The sequence below is a fragment of the Filicampus tigris genome, chromosome 2 (genome assembly GCF_054856515.1).
Source record: "Filicampus tigris isolate MCC_2025a chromosome 2, RoL_Ftig_1.0, whole genome shotgun sequence".
NCBI lineage: Eukaryota > Metazoa > Chordata > Actinopteri > Syngnathiformes > Syngnathidae > Filicampus > Filicampus tigris.
In genome coordinates this window covers 28,843,522-28,870,443 of record NC_141218.1, presented here as the reverse complement: position 1 = coordinate 28,870,443, position 26,922 = coordinate 28,843,522, and the positions used below count along the sequence as shown (strand labels likewise).

Sequence of the window (26,922 nt, the reverse complement as noted above, 5' to 3'; positions counted from 1 at the left end):
TACAATATGTTCCCATTAGGACTTACCGGTTTCTTGTCAGTTGTCTTCTTTTGTCACTCGCAAAAACCGCCAAACTGTTGCCAACTGTTATGGTTTAAACTGGTTTGAACTTGAGCAAGTCACGTGAGCGGGGGCACAAGTGCACAACATGGTATGCAGTACTGTACATTGAAACCATGTCTATTTTATGTTGACAATTCAACATTGGAAACCCAGCATCTGTACAACGCTATTTCAACAAAAAAAAAATTATTATAGTAATTAAATACTGAATAAACCTAGATTTAGCTACTTTAACCCAAAATAACCAATTTCACCAAAATTCAACGTTAACTAAATCACTGCATCTTAACAGCATGCTACAAGTAGAGCCCTGCACGGGAATGCACGAAAAAAATGTTTTATATATTATACATAATGCTATATTTTGACTTTTAACGTGTATTATAACTAATGAAACATTATTTTTTCCATTTTCTACTGCTTTGTGCTGTACTCAGGGTTGCCGGCGGTTGGAGTTGATCGCAGCTGACTTAGGGCAAAAGCAGGGTACACGCTGGACCAGTCACCTGTCCATCACAGGGCTCTTCGTCATTGAAAAACTGTGGTTTCACCGTCCAAATGAAAATTTCGTTGGAATGACAAACATTTTTGTAACATACATTTGCCTGTATGTATGTTCCCTCTCTCTCTGTTTTTTCGGACATCCGGTGGTCTTGTCTTTTCCTCCTTGCTGGATAATTCATTGGTAGACTTCAGCTTTCCTTCTTCCTTCCATCTCTTATTTCTTTCTCTTTCCTTTATTAAATATTCTTTGGATTTCACTGGGTCATTGTAACCCTTCGCCTGTACTCTGTCTCTGCTAGGCTTTTTGGCATTTTGGTGTTTTTCCCTTCAAATTAAGATAAAATATGAAATAGAATATTGTTGTAGGGGCAGATTATGATTGTATATAGTGTTGCACAGTGTATTTCTTGTTTTTGGTTTAATTGGTTGGAAAGCCGATTTAAGTAAGTTTCCCTTGCCTAGGCGGTGTTGCCTGGAAGAGGAAACATTTCTTGACCGCTGTGAAAGCAACAGGTGATGCGTGTGTAGCTCATTCAACCACGGAAAGGTTGGAGTTTATTGGTCAAAGAAGAACAAAAAGATTTGATTATTTCAGCAAAATAAACGGGCATCGTGTTCAACAGGCAAGTTTGTGTCAGACTTTCACTCATCATCACCACTGCAATAAAGCACACCAATTAAAACCTTCCGGTAAGACAACAGTGCCTTAAAGCGTTGGCTTAGCCTCTATATTTGTTCAATTCAGAGAGATCTGTGTATGCCATATGTATCTATGTATTATATTATTTAAAACGTACCTTATTCAAAAATAAACATCATATTGTCACTACCGAAACCATTATGTCGCTACCGAAACGTTTCGGTAGTCACCGTTTCGGTAGTGACCGTTTCGGCAGTGACGTTTTATGATAGTTGTTGACAATACTCAACAATGCTAGGAACAACGTGGCTACCACAGACAGTTTTGAGCATGTGTACAGAGATAGAAAAGAGTACATTTATCATTAAAATCAAAAGTGCTTATTTTATTGCCGAAATGAGGTGTTCGGTAGTGACAGTCCTTAAAACCACATGTTGATTTTCAGACTTTGGAGGGCACATAACTTAATAATGCTGCCAACTAATTACTCGCCATGTGCCCAGTGATGAACATGAAGGTACGGAGCCCCTCTGGTGCCAGGGTATGAGAAAAAATATGTTTTTGCTAATCTGTACCCACAGTTTAGTAATCTGTACCCACAGTTTAGCAATCTGTATCCACAGTTTAGCAAACCGCTTGCGCTCCATCGTACACACAGCCGTATATCTGTCAATGTAAATTCAATTTGGAAGGATTTTGTTTCTAGAGCGTAGTGCAATGCTTTGTGAATCACATTTAGAGCAGTCATGGCATGGTTTATTTTCACTTTCATCCCCTTATATCAAATGGAAATACTATTGCTTGAGTTCTATGGTGTTGCTTAAGCAGTTTTAGCAGCTGCGAACGGTGACCATTAGCCAACGTGTTTATGTTCATTTTTCGTGCGTCAAATTCATTCACAACCTTTTTCACTCGACACAAGCAATCACCCTATTGTCATTATAGGGTGGCGGAATGCAAGCGGATTGGTAAACTGTGGGTACATTTTATTAAACTGTGGGTACAGATTAGTAAACTGTGGGTACAGATTAGCACAAAAATATTTTTTCTCATACCCTGGCACCAGAGGAGCTCCGTATGAAGGTAATGTCTCTTACTGGTGAAATTTCTGGGGATGTGGCTAAAACCAAGCCCTGCCTACAGACAAATACTCTTTGCGTTTCGGTAGTGACATGAAAAGTTGGGACAGGTTTTTTTTACATAAAAACTTCTCATTTGAAAATAATCTACAAAATCAATGTAAATATTTCACCATACATTTAAAAGCAACCAAAATGTTCTATTAAAGTATTTTTTAAATTGGCAAAATCTTCTACATTTTTTTCATGAATTGAAATTTAGGAGTTAGAGATTGGGACAGCCACCTCCCAATAGGAAGTGACATATAAAAGATGACTTTTTATACATTCAGTTTAAAAGTATCTCAATTAATGCCTTGTGGTAAAATAGATCATAAGATATTACTAAATATGCTAGGTCTGAACACTTCATTGTTTTTTTAAAATGTGATTTTCATTGTGGGACAGCAATTTCAATATATTATATTATATTATATTAATATATATATAATATAATATATATATAGCACGTCCGCCTCACAGTTCAGAGGTCGTGGGTTCGATCCCGGCTCCGGCCTCCCTGTGTGGAGTTTGCATGTTCTCCCCGTGCCTGCGTGGGTTTTCTCCGGGCACTCCGGTTTCCTCCCACATTCCAAAAACATGCATGGTAAGTTGATTGGATACTCTAAATTGCCCCTAGGTGTGATTGTGAGTGCGGATGTTTGTCTCTGTGTGCCCTGCGATTGGCTGGCAACCAGTTCAGGGTGTCCCCCGCCTACTGCCCAAAGACAGCTGGGATAGGCTCCAGCACGCCCCGCGACCCTTGTGAGGAGAAGCGGTACAGATAATGGATGGATAATATATATATATATTATTTTTTACACCAAAAAATATATATATATATATTAATTTGGGAAAAAAAACTAGGTAGTTTTTCTTTTTCATATATAATTAAACAACATTTACATGAAGACAAAAACAAAACAAAAACATTGATGCTTTGAATACTTTCTCCATCCAGATATCGAGATCGCTACTCTGCCAACGCTGAAAACCGGAATCAAGTGGAATCTGGACTTTTGAACTATACCCCTTTTTTGTTCGTTTACCGGTAATTGTAAAAGACAATAAAAATGATGCAACAAAGATTGCGGCAACATTTCTTCATCCAGAAACCACCTTGTGTGTACAAAGGTTAATCATCCTAACATGGTTTTGGCCTTTCCCTAGGATCGAAAGCTGGCCGCCTTTGTCCTGCTTTGTCTCCTTGAGGCTCAGCCGAGCTCCTTGGCCAGGCGGAAGTCGCAGACAGTGGGGAAAGTGGTCATACATGACCTGGCAGGTGCATGAAGACGGCTGGTGTAGCTGGTAGTTAAATATTCTATTCGATTCAGACACAACGGGTTTTCTGCCTCAAAAGGCTGCTGCACAACAGATTTTTTTGGGGGGACAGGATTTTAGGAGGAATTTCTTGCCCATCTGCACTTGTCAACGATCCATGTGACTCATCTTGTGCAACATCCCATTACGGGGCTGTAGCGTGAATGAAATTCAGGCCCACCTAACTTTTTGATGGTTGAACGAGTGCCTCGTTACACTTGAGGCTCTCTCTCTGTGATGTAATTCTGAATGTTCCAGATCTGACCAGTGCAGCGCTGCACAATGAGCTGATAGTAGCTGTTGGCACCCTGGGCGATCTCAAGACATCTCTTCGTCTCGCGGTTCTGGATCGATGATCCCTGGAAAGCGGTCAGTCGTTTTTGTTTGTTTGTTTTGTTTTTGCTCAGAACCGGGAGAGATCCTCTCATCCCCGTTGCTACCCACCTGCTTGAAGTCCCAAAACATGTTGAACTTCTTCTGCGCGGCTATCTTGCACTCATAGAGGGCCGGGTAGATGCCGCTGCCGGGGTCCACCAGGCAGCGGTTGCTGTTGTACGTGTGGGATTTGATGCCACCCACGTAGAGCTGCCCGTTGGTCCGGTAGTAGCAGCGCTGTGGTAAAAAAAAGGGACACCAAATGCTGTGAATTTACACATTTGGAAGCAATTAATGGGTGGGGGTCAACAACAAAATTTAGGCTGAGCAAGGATCTTAACGAGCCTGCAATGTGAATTCAGAGTTGTTTCTTAATCCATTCTGTTTGAAGATAATTGTTGAAAAGACTGACAACTACACAGTACTGAATTGTGATCATGCATTAAAGCGGAAATCGACCCCCAAAAAATGTTTTTCAAGAATATATTCCCAGCAGGCCCACTAGTTGAAACACAGCATTCCGATTAACATTGCATTTGTGGAAATATGAGTTAAGCAGCAAAATGCATCCGTTTTTAGCCATCTCAGGGGGTGGCCATTTTGTCATTTCTGCCGACTGAAAAGGACACCACAACTGCTCAGGGCTCAGGTAACGACCAATCACGGCTCAGCTTCAGAAAACAGGTCAGCCATGATTGGTCGTTGCCTGAGCCCTGAGCACTTGTGATGTCATTTTCAGTCGACAGAACTGACAAAATGGCCACCCCCTGAGATGGCTAAAAACGGGTGGATTAACTCTTATTCCACAATCGCAATATTTATCAGAATACCAGTCAACTGAATTGTCAGAGAAGTCTTTTCATCATCAACTCAGCCTGGCCTTGCGACTGACCCTGCTCAACTAAAGAAAATACACTGCACTGCAACTCACTCCACCCTGACAACTGCCTCACTGAAATAAAATGTCGGATGCACTGAAACGTCCTCAAACTCAACTGTGACAAATCAGAATTCGTCATCATCAATCCCAAATCGCTCACCAAAACCACTCAAAAATATAGTCACACAATCGACAACTCCACCTTGTCCCCTCCACCCACATGTGTAACATTGGAAAAACTAAAAAAAAAAAAAAAAATTTTAACTAATAAACAGCTAATCAAAAACAACAAACAAATAACTCAACAACAAAAAACCTAAACGCAACTGTGAATGGAAAAAACATAAGCAAATAACTACACACAACAAGTGAAAAAACACAAAAACAAATGAAAACCCGCAATGACATTAACCGACCAGATGAGGTCAGAATGTGGGGGAGATGAGACTCAGAGCTGTTTGGTCGAGAGGGACAAGCTGATTGACTGGCTGTGTCCAAAAAGTGAGGAGTCTGATCTCATGAGAATGGGACAATGGCAGTGGTACACCGTACCCTCCCTCATGCGCATACACACAATACGGATCCTCCGCGACCTGCAAAGTGCAAGTCTGAGGCAGTATGTTGTACTTGACCATTTTTTAAAAATATTGTGTCTGTCACAGCAGATGCAAGGTTGCTTCAGAAAGATGATGTTGGCAAGGAGAAAGAGAGAGAAAAGCAAGGTTGGGTTTTTTTTCACAACTGTATGACATCCTTACACACTAGTTAAACAACTCTGGCTTACTAGTAGGACTACATGTTACTAGTGTAAGCCTCAAAATGTTGTTTTCTTTTTAGAGCAGCATTTAATTCTGTTGTCTCATGATTACATGTAAGATTTAGATTAGTTTCTCAATTAGCATGGCTTCTCCGGCTTTCCTCGTCATCCCTTCGTGAGAACGATACTTGCAAAAGCGCTTATTTCCAGCCTTTGCTAGTGATGCTCAGAGGGCTTCCATCAAGGGTGGGCTCGTACCTGTGGGGCAAAGTAGTGGCACGAGTAGAGGATGGGTGTGCTGCCCGGAACTGGACCCTGGTCGATGCACAGATCCGGCTTCAGCTGGTTTATTAACTGCAGAGAGGAGCGGAGTAAACAGTGTTGGTTCCTGGCATATGCGACTTGGACAGTGCGCCGTTGTTGATTGGTTCGCCTCAACATTTTTCTTTTCTGCCTGAAATGGCATGACCTGGGTGTCACTGACGTGCACGTGGGGTATTTGCACCCCCTTGTGGGATTGCACTTTGTAAGAGTAGAGTAACTGAGCACGCCACTGGTTTTAGCTCATTGCTGATACGCAGAAAGTAAAAACCCTGCCACAGTTCAGCTTTAGCCACAGGTGGTTCTAATCAACTGAGCTCGTTTACCTGCAGGTTGAGAAAAAGCACCTGTGGGTAAAGCCAAACTGTGGCCGGGTTGTTACTTTCTGAAGCTGGATTACCCACCTCTGCTGATACGTGGTATATCATTAATCATTAATATCATTAATTTGTGTTGCCTGACAATAGTGCAATAGTAGTTGGATGCAGTGGTGCCAGTAACGCGTTAGAAAGTAAAGCTAATATAACCATTTTCTTAACAGTAACAACTAATCTAAAGCACATTTCTCAGTGAATTAATCTGATTACAGTTACTTTGCAAGTTCACAATTTGTTACTGTGCAGCAATTAATAATGATGAAAAACATCTTACAGTCAATTGTCACTTACTGTACAGTAAAAGTACTGTTGCTTGCCTCATGGGTGCGGCCTCAACCACGTACTCCGCAGTAGGTTTTGAATGTCGAAAAATGTTTTTCTTGTAATTGACTATGACTATAATATGATGGAAGTGTGTTTGAAGTCGATTGAAACACATAAAGACTTACAACATTTTGACATACTGACGTTGTAGCAAATAAAAACTAATGATTAATAATACAACTCACCATGACTACCGGTAATTGTATTCATAGTATTTAGTCCTGCTCGCGTTTCTCTTTATCAAACCATCGAGTCTCATCTTGTGTTCCATTGGTATGACTTTGGACTCGAGACTCACGGTGATCGGACTAGCCGAAGCTAGTGAGGCTAGCTGCTATTTTCATCCACCACCAGCTCATTGAGATACTCTCAGACCTGCACAGATGTTTAGTAAGAAGACTGTGCCACATTGTCGGCCAGACATTTTGCTGTGCAGCCATGGCAGCAGAAGTTGTTGTTGTTGTTGTTGTTGTTATCCTTTCGGCTTTTCAGATTAAATCAAAATTGGCCGATTGAAAGACAAGATACCAATTAGTCGATTACAAGCGCGAACCATCGATGCGGACGAGTCAATTCGTCAACTAGTCCGCTGGCGGATTCCCCAACTCCACAGGCAAAATAACGATTGCTTGTGCTCACCGCTCCGTAGGCGACCAGGTCTTTGAGAGGGTCCAGCATGGGGTAAACATTATCCAGGTACCACTTGAAGGGCTTGCACTTCAGCCGCTTCCTCAGCGCCTTCCGTTCGGACACATCGCCGATGTCCACGCCGTGATTCTGAGGGGAAAGATGCGCAAAATGCCCATCGTGCTGGCTTTTCTTGCAAAGGCTCTGAATTTTTGGGGGATATCTTCAGAAAGTTACTGGTAAATTTCCATTGGAAGTTTAGCTGGGGGATTTTGGAAATAATCAGAAGAAATTTTGTTTTGTTATGAGCAGACGATCATCAAAATATTAGGAATACAGTGGTGCCTTGGCCATAACCACCTTCAAAACACTGTTACCTCATATAATCTTTCCCCAATTAAATGAATGGAAATCAATCTATTAATCCGTTCCAGCCAAAAAATATCATTCCATATCATCATGATTTTAAAGGATTAAACTGTTTTTGTCACATTTCATCAGCACCATTATAATTTTGCTGCTCCTGCCGGTGTGCCCGCCTTGGCCACCTGGGGGCAGTATAAGACAGACAGATGGATACACTGTTTATTGAGATGTTTCAACTACACTTTCAGCTTCGGCACTAATATTAGTCTTTCTTTCCAGAAGATAAAGAATGTATGCGTGTGAGTATTGTTTTATTGTTTGTCTACATGTTGCTGAGATAAAGATAAAAGATAAGGTGTATTTGTCTTTGTTTTATTTTTATAGTTCGACAGTAAACTTCAACTGGGAGTACCAATAAGCAGCTTATTGTGAATCACTGTCCCCATACAGTGCTTGTATATCTCAAGCCTGAACTGGCAAGTCAAAGCAAATAATAATAAATCAGTCGAACGACGGCTCGTATCTTGACAAACTCAAAGTTAATCCCATTAAAAAATTCCGGGATTGCGAGTTCCTCTAAATTGGTTTCTGACAACCAACCAACCTGCAAGGGAAGGTTCCAGGCGATGTTGACGTTGTGCTTGTACTCATCCAGCCACACCTCGGCCACGCGCAGCGCGTTTCGCTTCATGGTGACGCTGAGGTCGGGCAGGTAGGGCTTGCTGGCGCGCTCAATGTGGGCGATCTTGGAGCAGGGGATGACCTCCACACTGCCGCCGCACAGCCACGCCTGCGGGCTCAAACACACAGTCCAGCTGCCGGATCACGCTGAGCAAACGTTACGTCTTTGTTTAGTGCTTGAACCGCTTCGGAATCTTACCCGGATGCCCAACTCCACGTTCTCGCCGCCGTATATTTTCATTCCTCCGTCCAGGCTGCCGATCTCGCCAAAGAACTTGCGGTCGGCCACAAGTATCCCCATGATGGCCGGGCTCCTTTTGTGAGCAAAATCACCCCGCAAAAGTGCTCAGCTTCTTTGCAAATTGCCCCTGGTCAGGCTAGGAGTAACAAGTCTATGTGCGTATTGAATCAAGAGAACTTTCCGGAAATGGCCGGTGCTGCAAAAAATGTGCTAATTTTTGGTTTTAAAAAATGTAGGAACTATTCTTATCAAATTCAATCATAATTAAAATGCGTTTTAGATATATTCTATTTTAATTTTATTTGGAATTAGAATTGTATTAAAGTGCACAAATGTTAAATGTTTTTAATTCAAGAATATTTAAAAAATGAACATCAATATTAAAAATTATATTTCACTGAATTCGAATAATCAGTTTTACATATTTATTTTTTATTCAAGTTTTTAAATGTAAATTTTCCCAAAATATATTTCACTTTAAATAATTTAATTTAATATCATTTCTAACATACATAATATATTTATTATCTTAACTGTACTTTGAATTATAATGTTAGATCTTATTAATGTTATAATGTTTTTATTATAATTTTGTATTATTTTAGAACATTATTAAATTTTTATCAATACAGTGCACCCCTGCATACTCAGTTTGGCATCCGCGGATTCATTGGATGCAGCAATCCCTGTTTTTCGTGGAAAATGCATATTGGAGGTTTTTCGGCGTTATTTGAAGAATTTTGTGGGTTAAAAAAAAGGTTGATTCCCCCAATGCATTTCAATGTGGGTACATTATATTATTTTTCAATTACTGTACTATATTTTGGTCTCTATCCCACTGTCATTAAAAAATAACTATAATAAATAGAATTGAATTTAACTTCATAAATATATAAAATAGTTTTTATTTTAATTTTACTTTCATTCTGTTAGAGTGTTATCCATTATCAGTATTAAAAAAATAATAATTTCAATTAGAAAAATAAGAATCTTATTAAATCTAATCCGTATTTTCTTTTACACTTCAAGGTTACTTTTTATTTGTGGGTTTTTTTTCCATTTGACTGTAAATTCACATTTTGATCACTGCAAATCATATCAGCAAGCAAAGCTATCATTTACATATCACTGTATGAGGCGAAACTGAGGAGAGCAGGTGCAAAATGTGCGACTTACTTGGCAGGTAACGACTCGTCCTTGAGCTTGTACCACTCGGGCCTGAAGGACTCGTACATGCACCACAGGGCCCAGTCGAAGGCATCAGCCGCTGGTCCATAGTGGGTCACTGTCAAGTCGTCATAATTGACCCGATCGAAGACGGGCGTCAGGATGACCGTGCGGTCCTCCTTGATGCGAGCCAGCAGCGGCTCTGCCCTGATAGCAAGAGCGGATGTCAGTAGTGGGAAGTAAGAAAGGAGTCAATGCAAATGGCAAAATACAGTACGTGAGCTTGCTGAAAGGGTGGACATTTTTGGTTCATGTCAGCAGTTAATAAACACATGGCTGACCTTCCCTCAGCAACATGATTCGGTTAGCAAGATGGCTGTATATTGTATAACAAATCTATTTAAAATTGCTAAACTGTTTTTATAACAATTAATATTTCACTTTGGCAGGGATTCCAAAATGTAAAAAAAACAACAGTGATATCAGAACAAACTGGTTGTCTTCATCAGAATCAGAATCAGCTTTGTTGGCCAAGTAAGTAAAACACGCAAGGAATTTGTTACCGGTTATATACAGTAATTTACCTTATTATCAGAATAAGATGCTTCGTTTTATGGATTAAAGCACAGGTGTCAAGCTCCGGTCCTGGAGGGCCACTTTCCCGCATGTTTTCCAATTCTCCCTGCTGCAACACGCCTGTTTCAAATGATCAGGATAGTATCAGGCTCCTTCAGAGCTTACTGATGATCTGATCATTTGAATCAGGTATGTTGCAGCAAGGAGAGATGGAAAACATGCAGGAAAGCGGCCCTTGAAGACACGAGTTTGACACCTATGCATTAACCCTTTCATGCACAGCGGTCACTACAGTGGACAGCTATTTAAAAGTTGCTTTCGCCTATATTGATTAATCAAAAAAAAATATATATATATATATTCTAAATAATTACATCAAATCACAATTAATGCATGAAAGGGTTAAATATTTTTTAAAATTTAGATTAATTAATATAGGTGAAAGCAACTTTTAAATAGCTGTCAAGTATAGGGTTCAAGCAGGAATGTAAACAAACCCTTTTGATAAAGTGCTTTATATATCTGAACAATATTCAACATTCTCTTTTTATGGAACAAAAAAATATACACAAGTATCAAACTTGTATATTTTCATATTAAATTAATCTGCTGCTGTGATTGTTCTGTGTAAAGAACTGTATGTCACAGTAAACAATTTTGCCAAAGGCTTTCATATTCTTTTTGAAAAATATCAGCCGGTCTACGTTGTCTGGTATCAAGACACTTCTCTGCGTGTTTTAGAATAAATAAGGAAGCAACACCTTTTCGGTCTGTCCCATGACCTTGCACGGTAACCGCTGCTGTTGATTCTTCAGGGTTTGTTGCTGTTTAGATTGCACTGGTCAAGATCCATCGACAAATTGTCGCATTCCTGTTACATTTCACGAGGCTAAACACGGCAACCGTCTTGTCAAGACGATCTCCTTTCTTACAAAATCTAAAGTCTTTCCACGAAAACAAACGCATTGCTTCGTTTAAAAAAAAAATCATCTCCTCTTCATCACCACCATGATCTAAAGTAGTCTGTTATGATCTATGTTGTGTGCTTTACGTTATTTCCCGGCGCCAACTGTAGATGATGTGCATCAGCGAAAAAAACGAAGTTTATGAAAAATAAGAGAGGTGGGAATTCCGTCAGTCCGTCACTGACGGACGCCAGTTTTCAGAAAACTGAAAAATGACGTGACACTTTAAAAAAAAAAAAAAAAAAAAAGAACTGACGCAAGTGGATTTTCGTTCGTCAGTGCAATCGTCACAAACGGGGTTGCTGCTTTGGTCTGGTGGCAGTACACTAGCTAGTAGCGGCTAAACTGCAAATGCTTCATACGGCTGTTCAGACTCCACTCGCATTCTCATGATTTTCCACATGGTCCACTTAGGTGGTAGTACTTCTTAAAATGATTACACAGGTTTGTCGTGTTGCCAATTATTGAGGGCACCGACCACCGACCTGCACATTGGTTTCATTTTCTCCCCCTCGTCACACAACCTACAGTGCATAACTTCACTTGTCAAAATAGCCTTATCTTTGTCGGATAACGTCAAGTCCTGGCTCCATCCATTTTGCTGCGCTCAGCTGCGTGTTTGGCTGCACGTTCGCTCATTGCTTACGTCTACTAAATTACTTTCTGTTAACTTGCAAACGAAAATAAACGAAAAAAGTCCCGTGATGGGAAAAGCTGCAAGTAAAGGTATTGGATCAGTACTACTATAATATTAGTAATAGAGTATTACCATAATATTCTTTCCCCAATAATGGTACTTCAACTAAGTTGACACCAACCATTGCACGTGGACTTCAATATGGGCGTCCAGGATGGCCACCACGTCACCGGTGGCTGCCCTCCATCCGGACAGTCTGGCCTGGGTGAGGCCTAGCTGCTCCTTGTGCACCACCCGCTTCAGAAGGCCCGGACTCTCCTCGTGGATGACTTCGATGTAGTTGTCCAGCTTCTCCTTCAGGTCCTCTGTGGACGCATGCTCAAGGTGAGCAATTCATTCTCATCTCGTACTTCCTTGTTTGTCACCTACTACATTAGGGAAAGTTCCAAGTCCATTCATTCATATGACCCCGGTAGTAAGTATGATTATTCAGGTATAGCAGCAAATAGTGTGAACATTTTGGCCATAAAGTATGTTTGGTGTGAACACAACACAGCTCATCACCAAGAGAACACCATGTCTACAGTGAAGCATCGTGGGGGCAGCATCATGCTTTGACCACAGTGGCCTTAGACAAGGTGTAAGCAATGATGAACAGTTTAAAATAGACGTAAGTGTGAGCAAAACCTGCAGACTAATGCGAGAATGTGTTGGGGGGAGAGGGGGCGGGGGGGCTTGTCATGGAAAGTCTACTCATACAGCTGAAATGGATTTGGGGTTAAACAGGGGCACTTTAAATGTGGCAGTTGTGGGACGACACCCATATCACATGAGTTTGAAAGTGCCTGATTAATTTTTAACACTTGTGCAACCACAATATTTCAGTTCTTGTTATCTACCCTCTCGTAAAAAGAAGTCAATTGTAGTTGTATAGGTTACAGGTCACATTAATGGTGGGAAACGTTTTGAGAATGGTTATATCACAAAAACCTGGCATTTGAATATCCACTGTATACTAATAATGGGATACAGGATCACTGACTTTTTACTTTTTGGGGGGGCTGTGGGGGGATTCCGTCCTCTAAGAAAATACAAAACAGCATTCATTTTATGTTTCCTTTTGGCAGCAATAACAATAAAAATATTGTTTTTAAAATACTGTCTGAGCCTCTACCAAATGGTTGATATGTACCTTGATAGAATTAAGGCAGAAGCGGGAAGTTCAAAAGTTTGGGGACATTGGAGTCATTGTATTTTTGGATTGTTTGTATTATTCCATTGCTGTTTTTTTTTTCTTCATTGCAGGGAAGTAGCCTATTGCAGAAATATTGTATTGACGATTTCTATCATCCTCTCATCTGAGTACGGTGCAATAGCACAACTTTAGTTGAGTTCTACAATGTATCATTATTTAAAAAATCATGATCTACCAAACTGTTGCGCTGGTATCTATGGTCCTTGGAACAAATTGTTTGCTTCTGATTGGGTAGCTCACGGGTTAAAATCCCCCCCAAAATATTGACATTTTAAAAGCAATTGTCTTGAAACTGCTAAGTCTAGCTCAGTGAAATTGAACACTTAAACTCCTGAACACTGAAGATTATTCTATGGCCGATTTCCTAAGTGTTCAATACGTGTACTGCCTGTGACACGGCGCACGTCAAGTTGGTTACGCTCTTGCCAAACATACTGTAACATCCCCCATAATGTTATCCAGTGCGGAAGTGATTCTCTGCCTGAGTTCATCATTACTGCTAGCAGGACATACTGCAGACCAGTTCAAATAAAATCTTGATCTATTTCTATACATTCTATAAAATTATGGAGTGTTTCAACAAGATTTGCCAAAATTATTGGCCTGCGAAATGATGATTTTTGGGGGACATAGACACGAGATGGAAGCTGCTGTTAGGCAGATTTTTTTTTTTTTTTTTTGCTTTGGCTTGCGAGCAAAAATTTGCGGTCGGAGCACCATATGGTGGCAGCGAACTCAACTCTCTTCAAAACAAGCAGCTCTTTGGCAAATAGTGAACAATTGTTCAATACAGAGTCATCAATCTGTTTAATGCCATGTTTAATGTTTTTGAAACCACCACATAGATAGTTTAGCCTTTAAGTCTGCTAACTTAATGCTAACACATACTGGGAAACACGATAAACGGGCTAACGAATAACATCGATGTGGAGGTGTTATAATCCATTAAGCACTGGATTTTTGAACATAAAGAGAGGAGCAACACATGTAGACAGACAATATAAGAATACTCACAGGCATATGTACTTTATCCTGTGCAAAAAAACAAATATTAGTGCATCTTACTGAAGACTGACCCGTCTTCAGTGGAGCCCTACAAACAATATTCGATTTGATTTGGCATTCACAGATTCACCTATTTGCGGATGTTTGTCCATATATATATATATATATATATATATATATATATATGCATATATGCATATATGCAACCTTTGAAAGAAATACATTTGGACAACTGTACCGTTTGTGCTGTGGTCATCCACCAGTATTATCTCTCTGAGCAGGCTGGCGGGGGTCTTGTCCATGATGCTGCGGACGGCCCGCTTGATAATGGACAGTGCTTCGTTCAGATAGATCAACACCACGCTCAGGCTGGGGAGATCAGCAGGGTACTTTTTCTGTGTGCATCTTTATAGAAGGAAGAGCAAGACAAACAAGTCATGGTAAGTCATGTCATTTAAAAGGATGGCTTATGATAGATCATGTTGTGATAAGCATGTCATTTTAAGCATTATATTTTGTACTCATCGAGCCGTGTTAAACGTCATGCTATACATGCCATGTTAAACATGATATACTATATGCTATACATTTCATATTAAAAATAATGTATACATCATACTTAAATGATGTCATATGATGATTCATCTTCATTAAAAATGTCATAATAAACGTGTTCTATTCATCATGTCTTCTAGTACAGAGGTTTTGCGACTTTTGACTTCAATCCATGATGCGAAGGTCCCCTTTGGCAAGGAAGTACCTTAGAATCCATCCATCCATAACCGCCTATATAGAAATAAATTCATCCTAAAACATAAGTGAGATCACACGTTTTATCTAAAATACACTTTAAAAAATAGTCGCTGACCATACCTGACAGTTCAGGTATAGCGATAATAACAAATTTGGTGTCAACGTGTACATTTTGGGGGTAAAGGAGTCTAATAGAATGTGTTTCAATGTAAAAACAAAACAACACCATCACCCTTTCTATGATGGTTGGAGTAAAATATACATCTTCTTGTGCTTATCCAGGGTCGGGTTAGAGGTGCAGCAGCTTTAGCGTGGAAGCCTAGACTTCCCTCTCCCCAGCCAATACTTCTGTGTAGGGGTGTAACGGTACTGCTAAATCACGGTTCGGTTTCTCGGGAACTTCGGTTTGGTATATTTTCGGTACAAAAAAAAAAACGATTTTTTTTTAAATATTTATTTTGAAAAGATGACAAGTACAGTAAATGGTACATGTTTTTTTTAGGCAAAAAAAAATAAAAGCGAACCATTCGGGCAACATTCTAAGAAATTACAACAGAATAAAAAATACACTAACAATAAAGATCTCTTAATTTTGTAAATTATTAAGACACTGAAATCTTTAAACACTCAGCAGCAACAGCCTATGACACATCTAAGTATTCAAGTTAAAGCCAAATTGTCATAACATATGTATGTATACACTTTTTGTGATGAAAAAAAAATACAAACAATAACAGTTACAACTGTATTAAAATTATTTTTATGATGAAATACAGTAACTTTAAAGTCTTTCTGAAATTATTTACACTTTTTAGACATTGAAATCTTTGAATGTTCAACGGCATATTGTAACGAATTGGGTTATCTGTGTTGTGGTCGGATTTGTGTTTTGCTGAGTTGTGATGTTTCCGAGGTTCATGGATGCATCGTACGGCTAGCGAGAGAACCAGCGGAGAACGAAGAACAGAGCTGTTGTACTTTGTTTTGGGCTAAACATACTGCTTGCTTCCTCGTCTAAGGAACATTCAAAGTCGGATGATGTCGTTTTAAGTGCTATTATGTTAGGCGTGCTAGCTCCAGCATAGCCGCCGATGTAGCGATTTCGGCACACAACTATGGGACTTATACACGTAGCTTTCCCCATCTGCGATTTTAACAGGAAAGCTGGAATGCTCCCAAACAGGAGACTGCAGTGTACGGAGGACCTTCGAGCTCTGGCTTGTTTGCATATGCCATTATAAATGCCATTTATCCATGCATTTATGATTTATCACGCTTTCTGGCGTCCTGGCTCCTCTTTGCCGCCGCCCTCCTCTTCCGCGTGCAACAGTCAATAGCGCCTCGTGCGTAAACTCGCGCAAATAAGTGGACCGAACCGAACGCAAGTGGACCGAACCGAACATGGCACACGTATTAATACACCCACGTGTACCGTTACACCCCTACTTCTGGGGTGATCGCAAGACATTCCCAAGCGAAACGGTCCCCAGCCTCCTCACGGTGGAACGTTTCCGGGGGGTGTCTAGGAGGCATCCTAACCAGATGGCTGTGCCACCTCATTCGGCTTCTCACGAAGTGGACGAGCAGCGGCTCTACTCTGAGCCCCTCCCGATCACCAAGCTGTTCTCACACTATCTGTAAGGGAGCATGGACAGCAAAATCATTTAGGCAGCTTGTACCTTGATCTTGTTCTTTTGGTCACGACCCACAGCTTGTGACCCCACATTAGGGTATGAATGTAGATCAACCAGTAAATCAAGAGCTTCACCTTTCAACTCAGCTCCTTCACCACGATAAACTGATACAGAATCTGCATGATTGCAGATCAGGTATGAATGTAGGTCAACCAGTAAATCAAGAGCTTCACCTTTCAACTCAGCTCCTTCACCACGATAAACTGATACAGAATCCGCACGATTGCAGACAATGCGGCTATCTGCCTGTTGCTCTTCTGCTCCATTCTTCCCTCACTTGAGAACAAGATCCCAATATATTTGATCTCTTCTACTCTTTTACTCATCTCAGACCTGGAGAGGACACTCCACCGTAACCCGACTCAGTAAGATGGTGTCCGATTTGGAGGTGCTGATTCTCATGTCAAGTGCTTCACGCTCAGTTGCAAACTGCTCTCGTGAGAGTTGACGATTGCGATCTGATGACCCCAAAGAGCCACATCATCAGCAAAATGTAGAGAGGCAACATTGAGGTCACCAAACCGGAATATCTCAACGGTTTGGGCCATTGTGCATGGCAGGGGTGTCAAAGTCAAATGGACGGAGGGCCAAATACAACATTTTGCAACAAGCCGAGGGCCGGACTGATAGAATGTTCATTGAATTTTTTTAAAATGTCCAGATTCTATCGGGTTCTTCGCGTCTGCTGATGATGTCACGCTTTATATATCTGTAATATATTTCTTTGCGTGTATGTTTGTCACCCCCCTGGCAGTTGTGTTTTTATCTTATTCTATCTATCTATATTATCCAGCTAATGAGCTTTAAACGAACGTCTGCCGTTAGCATCTATCACGCGGTGTCACGCACGGACACTTTTTTTGGGGGGTGGGATGGAAGTAAGGATGGAAGCGCTTTAAAAGAATGAGGGCGGACGGGGTCGGAAGACACTCATTTTTATGAATAAGGACAGAGGCACGAAGCCAGAAGGTTACCCCAGGTTGATGACGGACCGGCAAAAAAGGGTGAAGTGCCCAGCTCTGCAAGTGACAGACTGACAGTCTGATGGATTGTCCACCTCTGGTATTAAATATTGTTGTCTTTTTCATTTTGTCTTGTTTGAAAATGATGTCTTGCTAAACACCCTGAAATTCAAATTGGTGTCTTAAGGCTTCTTTATACTCCCACGGACGACATCCGCGAGCAGGTCACTGCGGCAGTGCAATGTGCAGTTTGCCTTCAACAAATCAACTGTACGTCATCGCAATATGGGACATACCGGACCGATCACGAGAGAGAATGCGCGCGGGGTCGAATACGCAGCAACAGTTTCTGACGTGTGCGGCTGTGCGCGCACGTAGCGGCCAACATGTGCTGCGTTGGTCACGTGATGCAATGCGGCTGTTGTCGCCCGCGCGGACGCGGGAGTATACAGAAGCTTTTACTATACAGCAAGATAGACCATCTGTGTAATATGAAACTTGATGTCGGACTTTTCATCATGCCCCGAATCAGTCATTTTGCTTTGAAGTAGCCAGCACGCCTAGTAAAAAGAACCCGGTGATGCGTTCAAGCGCTCTCCGGCCGTGTTTGTGTGGGAGTGCGTGTCCACCCAGCACCAGACGTCTTGTGGACGTTGGATTTTGGGCTAAATCTGGTCGGTCCGTTTTAGACTTCATTTTGCCCAGGAATAGTCGTTGAAAATTGGGCTGTGTTATAGCCCCTCCAACATAGTCCAAATTTAGCCCAAAAATAGTCGTATACATTTTGGTTGTGTTTAGCCTGAACAATGTGGTGCCAATTTAATCCAAAAATAGTTGTTTATAATTGGGGTTTGTTTATCCCCTTCATTGTGGTCTAACTTTAGTCCAAAAATAGCAATTGAAAATTGGCTATTGTTTGAGCCCATTCAATGTGGTCCAAATTTAGTCCAAAAATAGTTGTTGATAATTGTGTTATGTTTAGCCCGTCCAATGTGGTCCAAATTCAAAATGTAGTTTAAATCTGGGTTGTGTTTAGCCGTCTTTGTTGTTGTATTATTGGGGTTTTTTTTATATGTAAAGTTCTTTGTTACAGTTGCAGCTGTTGTGAAATGCGCTATATAAAGTTGTATTGCTTTTAATGCTGCATGGTGTTTACAAACTATCGTCTCGAAATTGTAATTTTTCTTAGCTATTGTAATTGCCATTTATTAAAGATATTTAGAATATATGTCACTCCCGCGCCCCATTTTATGGGGATGGACTTCCTGCTGGCAGCCAATCAGAGTGATTGTCACTGACACACTTTGCAGACTGACGTTGGTGTTTTATGTACATTCAATTCATATCTAAAACGTACCATGACACAAAATATATGAATTTGCCACAATTCTAAACACATGCATTCTACTTTATGAAACCATGACTGAGCACCGCACAACAATGACCTCCCTGCCATGTTGACATACGCAATCCACTTCTGCCCTTACTTAATTGAGCTCTTTTCTTTCCCCAAATGTGTCCAGCTCTGTTTTTTAACTTTTCAACCAAATTTAGACTTTAAAAGGATGTGTTTTTAAAGATGTCTTTTCAAAACATGAAAATGACTTGTCTTTTCACCTTTCACTTTTCAACCAAGTTCGGACGTTTTTTGAACATACACAAGTGACGTCTTTTCAACCAATTTTTGTTGGGTGGGTGGGTTTATGTTGCGGGTACCTGGCGTGCCGCGTGTCGGGAATCTCCCTGTTGAGTGGCAGCCTGTCGCTGAGGAAGGCGTTGTAGCCATACTTGACGAACAAGTCCTCGGCCTCCTTCTGTTCCTCCTCGCTCAGACCATCGCCCCACTTCTTGAACAGGGCCGAGTTGGGGAACAGCTTCCTCACCACCAACTTATCCTTCTTCTTGACCTCCTTTTCCGCCTTGTCCTCAGCTTTCACCGCCACTCTCGCCATCTGCAGCTCGTTTACCGCTTTGACTGCCGTATGGAAAGTCGTTTCATTGTTTATTCCATTTTCGTGAAATCCCATGTACTAGTGGTGAAAACTGTCTAGCACAGCCACCTCACAGTTCAGAGGTCATGGATTCGAATCCAGCCTCTGACCTTCCTGTATGCAGTTTGTATGTTCTCCCTGTGCGGGTTTACTCTGGTCACCCCCCACATCCCAAAACATCCATGGTAGGCGAATTGAACACTCTAAATTGTTCATATATGTGAATGGTTGTCTATTTGTGCCCGAAATTGTTGTACCCCGCATCTTGCCCAATGACAGCTGGGATCCAGCACACCTGCGAACCCAGTGAGCATAGTAGAATTTTAGAACTCTACTAGTAGTATTAGGAGCGCACATTTGTCAACCAGTACACAATGCCACAATCATTAGTAACATGCGGTTGTCCTGTCACTGTAAAAACTCGTTCATCCATTATGTTATTGTAACGTAAGAGTGTAATGTGTTTTAACACATCAATAGATGTTTTCAATACTTATCGTATGTTCAAAGGTAGAAAAAAAGCCTCTGAAGTGAGTCAAGTCATCCCAACAAAGGGTACAATTTAAAAATTTTAACTTGACTTCATCATTCATTCATTTTAAAGTTTAATGTTGTAAGTTTAACAGTAGAGGCCCGATCTTGTAAACACACAACCATATTAATGCGGCGCACATATAGTGCTTTAAAGTTACATTTGAATATTATATGATTTTTATGATATATTATATGACTTTTTTTTGTTTCATTTGAGGAAACAGCTGTTAAACAGTCGCATTGTTTGGCTGTTGATTATTAACACTGTGTGTCTGTGCTTGCCTTTAATAAAGTATTTGCATAATTTTTGTTTGTTTGTTTTAATTTTGGTTCAACTTCAGTGAACGAGAATCTAACTCCATAACATTAGAGCTGTTCCTTGTTTATCACTACGTTACCATTCAAAACCGCCCACGACAGATGAAATGCTATTTTTTTTCTCATTTGGCGCAACCCTGTTACAGATACTCAGGCACCTAAATATCACATCGCAAAAACATTGCTAAATAAGCCCTATACAGTACCATTAATTATAGATATAATTGTATTTGAAGATTTTAGCATTACTCCAGTCCTGTAAATAAAAGTGAGTGTTGTACTGAATCCTCAAATACTTAAATACATTTATACATCTTATTATATACTATACTGTAAAATGTACATATACACACAAAATAAACTCACTAATACAAGGAAATAGATATGATATATTTTAGTCAACCAATTACAAGGGTAGAAGCGGCTAAAATGCAGCTACCATTCAACCAAACAAAACAAAACTATTTCATGACTTTTAAAAAAATATTTTACTAATACCTTTATTTAATTTCCAATAAATCAATTTACGACTTCTGTAACATAATATATTAATAAAATATGAATAACTAACTTCCCAAACCCTAAATGAATGCAACAAATATTGCAGGACTCTTAATTTAAAATGCTCAGCTGGTCATTGCCCACTCTTGCACTAGTTGAGCCAGGTGGTTGTTGTGTTGGATATGGCTCATGCATGGCTTCATTAGAATGAAAACGACCTTAAAACCCCCCCAAGAAAAACACACAAAAAAGAAAGACTCACGCAGCCTCTCAATTTCACCCTCCATCTTTTCCAGACTGTTGAACATCCCCTGTGCCTGGATGGAATCGTTCCAGATGACTCTGTGTAGTCTGTCCGAGTGGCTTTGCACATCCCTCCGAATGGAACCCAGGTAGAGCAGAGTGAAAGCCATGAAGGCGATCAGCAGGACACCTTTGAGCCATCCGGGCCTCATGTCAATGGCACCTGACAAACCAACAGGGAGGAGGAGGGAGTCATCTATGGCTTTTTATCCCGCGTCCTTCTTAGCCCTCCTCCTTGTCCTTTTCCCAGCCAACCCCAGTGTGGGCATGCTGAGTACAGTCCTGTACGTGTTCAACATCGCAGACCAAAGCTAAATGTTCTCGCTTTCATGTAGAGTAGAAGCTCGATTTAACGGACCAACCAACGAACTCTGGATTTAACAGACAGAAAGTAGGGTGCAGTCCACTCAAAATGCCCTTTTGTACAGTGGTGGTCAAAGTCTGTTCGGTCCAGAATTGGTCACTGTTGTTTACTATACAGTAGACCAAGGATTGGATTTTTTTCTTAAAGTGCACAAAGTGATCCCCAGAAAACAACAACACCAAAAAAATCCAGGTAATGTTTCTCTCTCTCTGTCTCTCACTGTCTCTCTGTCTCTCCGTCTGTCTGTCTGTCTCTCTCTCTCCGTCTCTCTGTCTCTCTGTCTCTCTCTCTCTCTCTCTCTCTCTCTCGCTCTCTCAACGCACAACTCGTCAATAGAAGTATCAACCCCTCCACCCCACGGCAGCACATAAGAAAACATCCATAATCCTGTTCATTAGAATATTCTGTATTATGTTAGAGTGCTAGAAAGAAATGTTTTTTTTTTAACCTTTAGTTTTTTTTCCCCCTTCTCCAGTTTTGGTGTGCATACCTCATTTTGATTTTGTTGATCAATTTAATGCTTTTAAATTGTACATGCTAGTGAAGCAAAGCAAAACGTTTTGGATTTAAAAAAAGTAAACTAAAAACCAATACAATTATTTTAGGTTTTCCTTACATACAGTTTTTTTTCCTAATTCTAATCATCTGACTGATTTCACTGTCTTCTGCCTTAAAAAAATGATGCCAGAGAAGAGTGAAATATGATTACAATTATTTCTATACTTTCATAATGCAAGTGTGCATATAGTGTATCCAGTAGTTGTTGGTTCCAGTTTAATATGCACTAAACATGCACTAAAAAGCACTATTTAAGTATTAATTTAAGATGCACCATCATTTCTAAACGTGTCAGCAATGCTGGGACAAGCTGAAAAGTGTAATCAAAGATGAATGTACTATCATCTTAATTGTCTTTTAGCTTGCACGTACCTTAAATAAATCAGGCTGTAATCTATTGATGTTTATGTATCAGCAGCTGCTTGCTGGTGCAATATGCTGTGATTTCCATGATCCGATGCTGACTAATTGCGACTATTATTGGTGACTAGCCGATGAGCAAAACAATCCCTTGTGGAAGCTCTAGTGAAAAATTGAACACAGACTGAGTTAGTGCTCAATTTTAAGCTGTTATTCATTTGACAAGTGAAATATTTGACAGGAAATGCAGAAAATGAAACCTGAATCAGAATGTGCGTGTGGAGGCGTCGGCCCTACCAACTGAACCTCCTGCCGCTCCCTCGCCACCCCAGGTAGAACTGTCTAGAACCGCCACTGACGGTCAGGCTTCCATTCCTAATATCAGGATTCCCAGTTCAGCTGCTACTCCTCCAACTTATAGCACTAATCTCTTCGGTTTTGTAGAACCTAACATTCCTCATCCCACTCATTACTCCGGCGAACTTGGTAGCTGTGGGAAATTTTTACACCAGCGGTGCTAGTTTTGATCAACAACCGCTCACAACTTTTAATGACTTGGCCAAGGTGGCTTCGATCATGAGCTTGCGAAATGATAAAGCTGCAGCGGCCACGGCCATACGGAGTTAAGATAAGGTAAGATAAGAATGCCTTTATTGATCCCACAGTGGGGACATTTTCATTGTTACAGCAGCAAAGATATAGGTCACACAGGGACGGCGGCATGATGTAGCCATTAATGTATAACATTAATTCCGCGGTGTTCCTGCGGTGTTCCTGCAGGAGGGGCTGCGGCTGTGGACTCGGCTTCGGTCAGGGGTCCGGCGATCAACAATCTGGCACCAACTTGGTCATTCCAAACAATTTGGTTCTCGAGCCAATCGAAATCGCTAACATTCCGGTTCAATGTCATGACCTAAAAACCTTGTCGCACCGTCCTTAAGAATAATAATAATAAATATTTCATTGACAGGGACCATGCAGTCAAACATAGTTACAAGCTTGCAGCTGATGTGATGTATATAGAGATGATACTAATGCTGATTCTAAACTCCAGTCCCCATGTGAGAAAAAAAATTATAGCATGCATATAGTAGTAGGGCGGCCTGGCAGGGTATATAATATCGAATGAGTTTAAACTTTAGATTCTTTTTTATTGTTTTTGAGATTTCCTTTGAGGGTATTGAATTGAAGTAGGGGGTCGAGTACAAATGCAAGGTATTCGAATTCCGTTAGTTTGTATTTTTTCATTTTGTACATGTATATGAAAACTTTGTTCAGAATTCAGCGTTTTGGAAAATTGAAGCACCAACTGATTGTTTTTATTGATGTCATCGCAACATGTGACATAATGGACCAATCAGAGCAGCAACAATTCCTGATGGGTGCGTGGCATGTGTCGCAGACCAGTCGCCAACAGCACAATGCGTCGGTCACGTGAATCATTGCGGCAGTTGTCGCTCGCGCCGACGCGGGACTAGAAAGAAGCCTAAAAAGAAGCCTTTCACTGAGTAGGCAGAGATGAAATTTGGCCGCCTCGCGACCACGTCAAATGCATGAGGGCCGATTAGTGGGCCGGACTAAAATCCACTTAGCAGGAACCATGCTTAGTCCAGCCATTTTTAAAAATTTGTTGGACGGAGGGTCCGACCGGTCCGGCCCAGGGACGGACTGCCCAGCTCTGGTATTTAGAAACAAATCTCTGAATTCACTTTAAATGAATGGGGTGTTTTCAAGTACCGTAAATGTGCATTTACAAGGATATGAATGTTCACTTTTCAGATATGAATTTACACCATCGTGTTTGTTTTTGTGCTCGTCAAAGCTGCCGGAAGCACCAGGAAGCAGTCTGTATAACTCTCCACTGCTGTGTGAGTTTGTTCGAAGGCAAACAGGAGCCTGCATCCTTGTGAGCCACACGGCCGCCATCTGTCAGGCGAGACAAAACACACTCCACTTGGAATATAATGTGGGAGATTCAAATTGAAGGAATGAAGACGGCATCGAAGGAGTGTTCAGTTGTGTTTGGAAGGCAAACTTTGCTTCTCTTCTCAGACAATAGGAGCTTTGAAAGCTATGTTTGCTCATAGATTACCAGTAGTATTTTCGTGTTGATTTAATTCAACTACTCCCAGCGGGGACTTCATCCTGGTTGCATCATGTTCAGATGCATGCCGTTCATCTTGCTAATGTGTAATGTTTTTACATAATACACCAAGTAATACTTCATATTTATTTTTCAAACGTGACTTTAGCTTTTATTTTCACTTAATGTACACATACAACAAAGATTTCAAATGAGTATTTAGTATACAGTATACATGTGTTTAAAAAAAAAAAAAATCTTGACATGCATCCTTTGGTCAGGCGGTGGTGTCAAGGAACTATTTCAAATTTAGTTGAGGAGATTAATTTAGCCAAAAATCACACTTTGCCCGCCATCTTACGGCATCTCTGCATTAAGGAACTATGTTGAAGTAAGTTGAGGAATTTCATTTGGACAGAAAAAAGTGTTTTGCTAACCACTTATGGCATGTTGGTGTCAAGACACGAGGGTATGTTGAACTGAGACGAAGGAGTTTCATTTAGCCAACAATTGTGCTTTACCACCATCTAGTGGCATTTCGGTATCAATGAACTACCTTGAAATGAGTTGAGTTTAATTTAGACAAAATTTGTGCTTAGTCACCATCTTGGTGTCATGGAACGATATTGAAGTGAGTTGGGGGGGGGTTAATTTCACCCAAAATCGCGCTTTGACTCCATCTTGTGGCATCTCAGTGTGAACGGACCATGTCAAAGTTAGGTGTATATTTAGTCAAAAGGTAGTTATTTGCCACCATTGTGTGGCTTCTTGGTGAAGCGAGTTAAGGAGTTTGATTTAGACATAAAAACGTATTTTGGAGTTTCTTTAGACAAAAAACACACTTTGCCACCATCTTGATGAAAGAAATTATGTTGAAGTGAGTTGAAGAGTTTGATTCAGGCAAAAAAATTGTGGTTCGCCATCGTCTTTTGGCATCTAGAAGTTATAAACCTTCACGAAGCTGTCTCCTTTACTGCAGTTCCCTGCCTGGAAGAGTTTTATCCAAGCCTGATGAATAAATTGAAATTGAATGACTTTGTTGTTATATAAGTTAGATAAGCTTTTACACACAAGTTTTTTTTTCAAAGGGCTTGCCACGTGGACAGCCATTTGAGTGTTCATTCTATAGCTGAGATATCCTCATCTAGCTTGAACACATTGGCCAAAAGTGGCCTCGTCGAGATCCTGATTCAACAGCTGTTCGTCTAGAGCTTTTCTGGAAGCCGTGTTAGTGTCATACAACAAAATCCCCTTGTGCTTAGTCGGCCATTTTGTATCCCACTTACCTGCTCTTGTGGCTCTCCCGGATTGGCTTAATGTATTCCTATGCTTCTTTCGTTTGGCACTTCTTGCAAGATGGGAGCATCACGCAGGAGAAGTCCCAATTTGACATCAAGAATCAAGTCAACTTTAATTTACACTATTCAGAAAAAGATTGGGGTATTAGGATTTGGGTTGAAATTTCGTGAACAACCTAAAATGCACGACAACTCTGTTTGCTGAATTTGGTGTGTTTTTCTTTGTTTTCCAAACACAATTGGGATAACTTATTTGACAATTATGTCATGACAGGGGCGATATGTGCCTTGGCTCAGTGAAGTTTAAAGCGACACTTGGATGAGCTTAACATTGGCACTTATTTAATAGGTTTGCGTGTAAAAATGACATCAGTACTAAAATGCCCACCTCAAAAGACTGTAGTGATTTAAGGGCTTTTTTTGTGGTTAGGTTTACGACAAATTTCTCCACCCCTTTTTGGGGCGTGGCTTATGTTATGTTTTCGGTCTCAGCTGTCCACGTCACGAGAGGGAGCCAAGCGTGGTAATATTGCTCGCTTTGTGAGTTCTGTTGTCTAAAACGGCGACCGATCGCCACCAAAATGAAAATGCACATTACTACTCTTGTCCACTTCAACCTGTGAAAGTATAAAAGTGTTCTGCACAATAGTTTGGATTTATTGACATAAAACGTGATCTCATCATGTGCACCTCCACAAAATCAAAAATACCGTGGTGATCGCTTCTCCACATACACAGGCTGAAGCGGGCAAGAACATGAATGCGCACACGAACCCCGACTGGTTTATATTTCTGACATTTTAGCGACGCTAAACTCCTGTCAACTCCCAGGAGGGAGACGCCGGCTTGCAGCAAGCAGCAGGGCCGGCAGATTGGAGCCTTATACCCCCACCCCCTTCCCTCATCGGCTAAAGGTAGGATAACGGGACGGCTAATAGCAACAACTAGCTTCAGGCCGTTTAAAACAAAAAAGGCGTTAGCACAACAACATTAGCTCCTTACTG

The 26,922-nt window shown here is 40.8% G+C and overlaps 1 protein-coding gene across 1 annotated transcript; it reads right to left on the bottom strand.

Moving 5' to 3' along the window:
• Positions 1 to 1,090: 1,090 nt before the first annotated feature.
• Positions 1,091 to 21,447, bottom strand: LOC147151976 (putative polypeptide N-acetylgalactosaminyltransferase 8). The gene is made up of 11 exons (XM_086023300.1): positions 21,215 to 21,447; positions 19,325 to 19,583; positions 14,438 to 14,604; positions 12,121 to 12,304; positions 9,771 to 9,968; positions 8,553 to 8,667; positions 8,277 to 8,462; positions 7,319 to 7,456; positions 5,916 to 6,011; positions 4,090 to 4,257; positions 1,091 to 4,004 (listed from the first exon to the last, which is right to left on the bottom strand). The coding sequence occupies exons 1-11, from the start codon at positions 21,405 to 21,407 to the stop codon at positions 3,858 to 3,860; spliced, it is 1,851 nt and encodes a 616-aa protein (XP_085879426.1). The 5' UTR covers positions 21,408 to 21,447; the 3' UTR covers positions 1,091 to 3,857.
• Positions 21,448 to 26,922: the final 5,475 nt, after the last annotated feature.

Coding starts and splice junctions, on each gene's coding strand:
- LOC147151976 (XM_086023300.1), bottom strand. CDS start 21,407: ATGAGGCCCGGATGGCTCAAAGGTGTCCTGCTGATCGCCTTCATGGCT. Junction 8,668..9,770: donor GACGAGTCGTTACCTGCCAA/GTAAGTCGCACA, acceptor TGCTCACAAAAG/GAGCCCGGCCATCATGGGGA. Junction 8,463..8,552: donor ACGTGGAGTTGGGCATCCGG/GTAAGATTCCGA, acceptor TTGAGCCCGCAG/GCGTGGCTGTGCGGCGGCAG.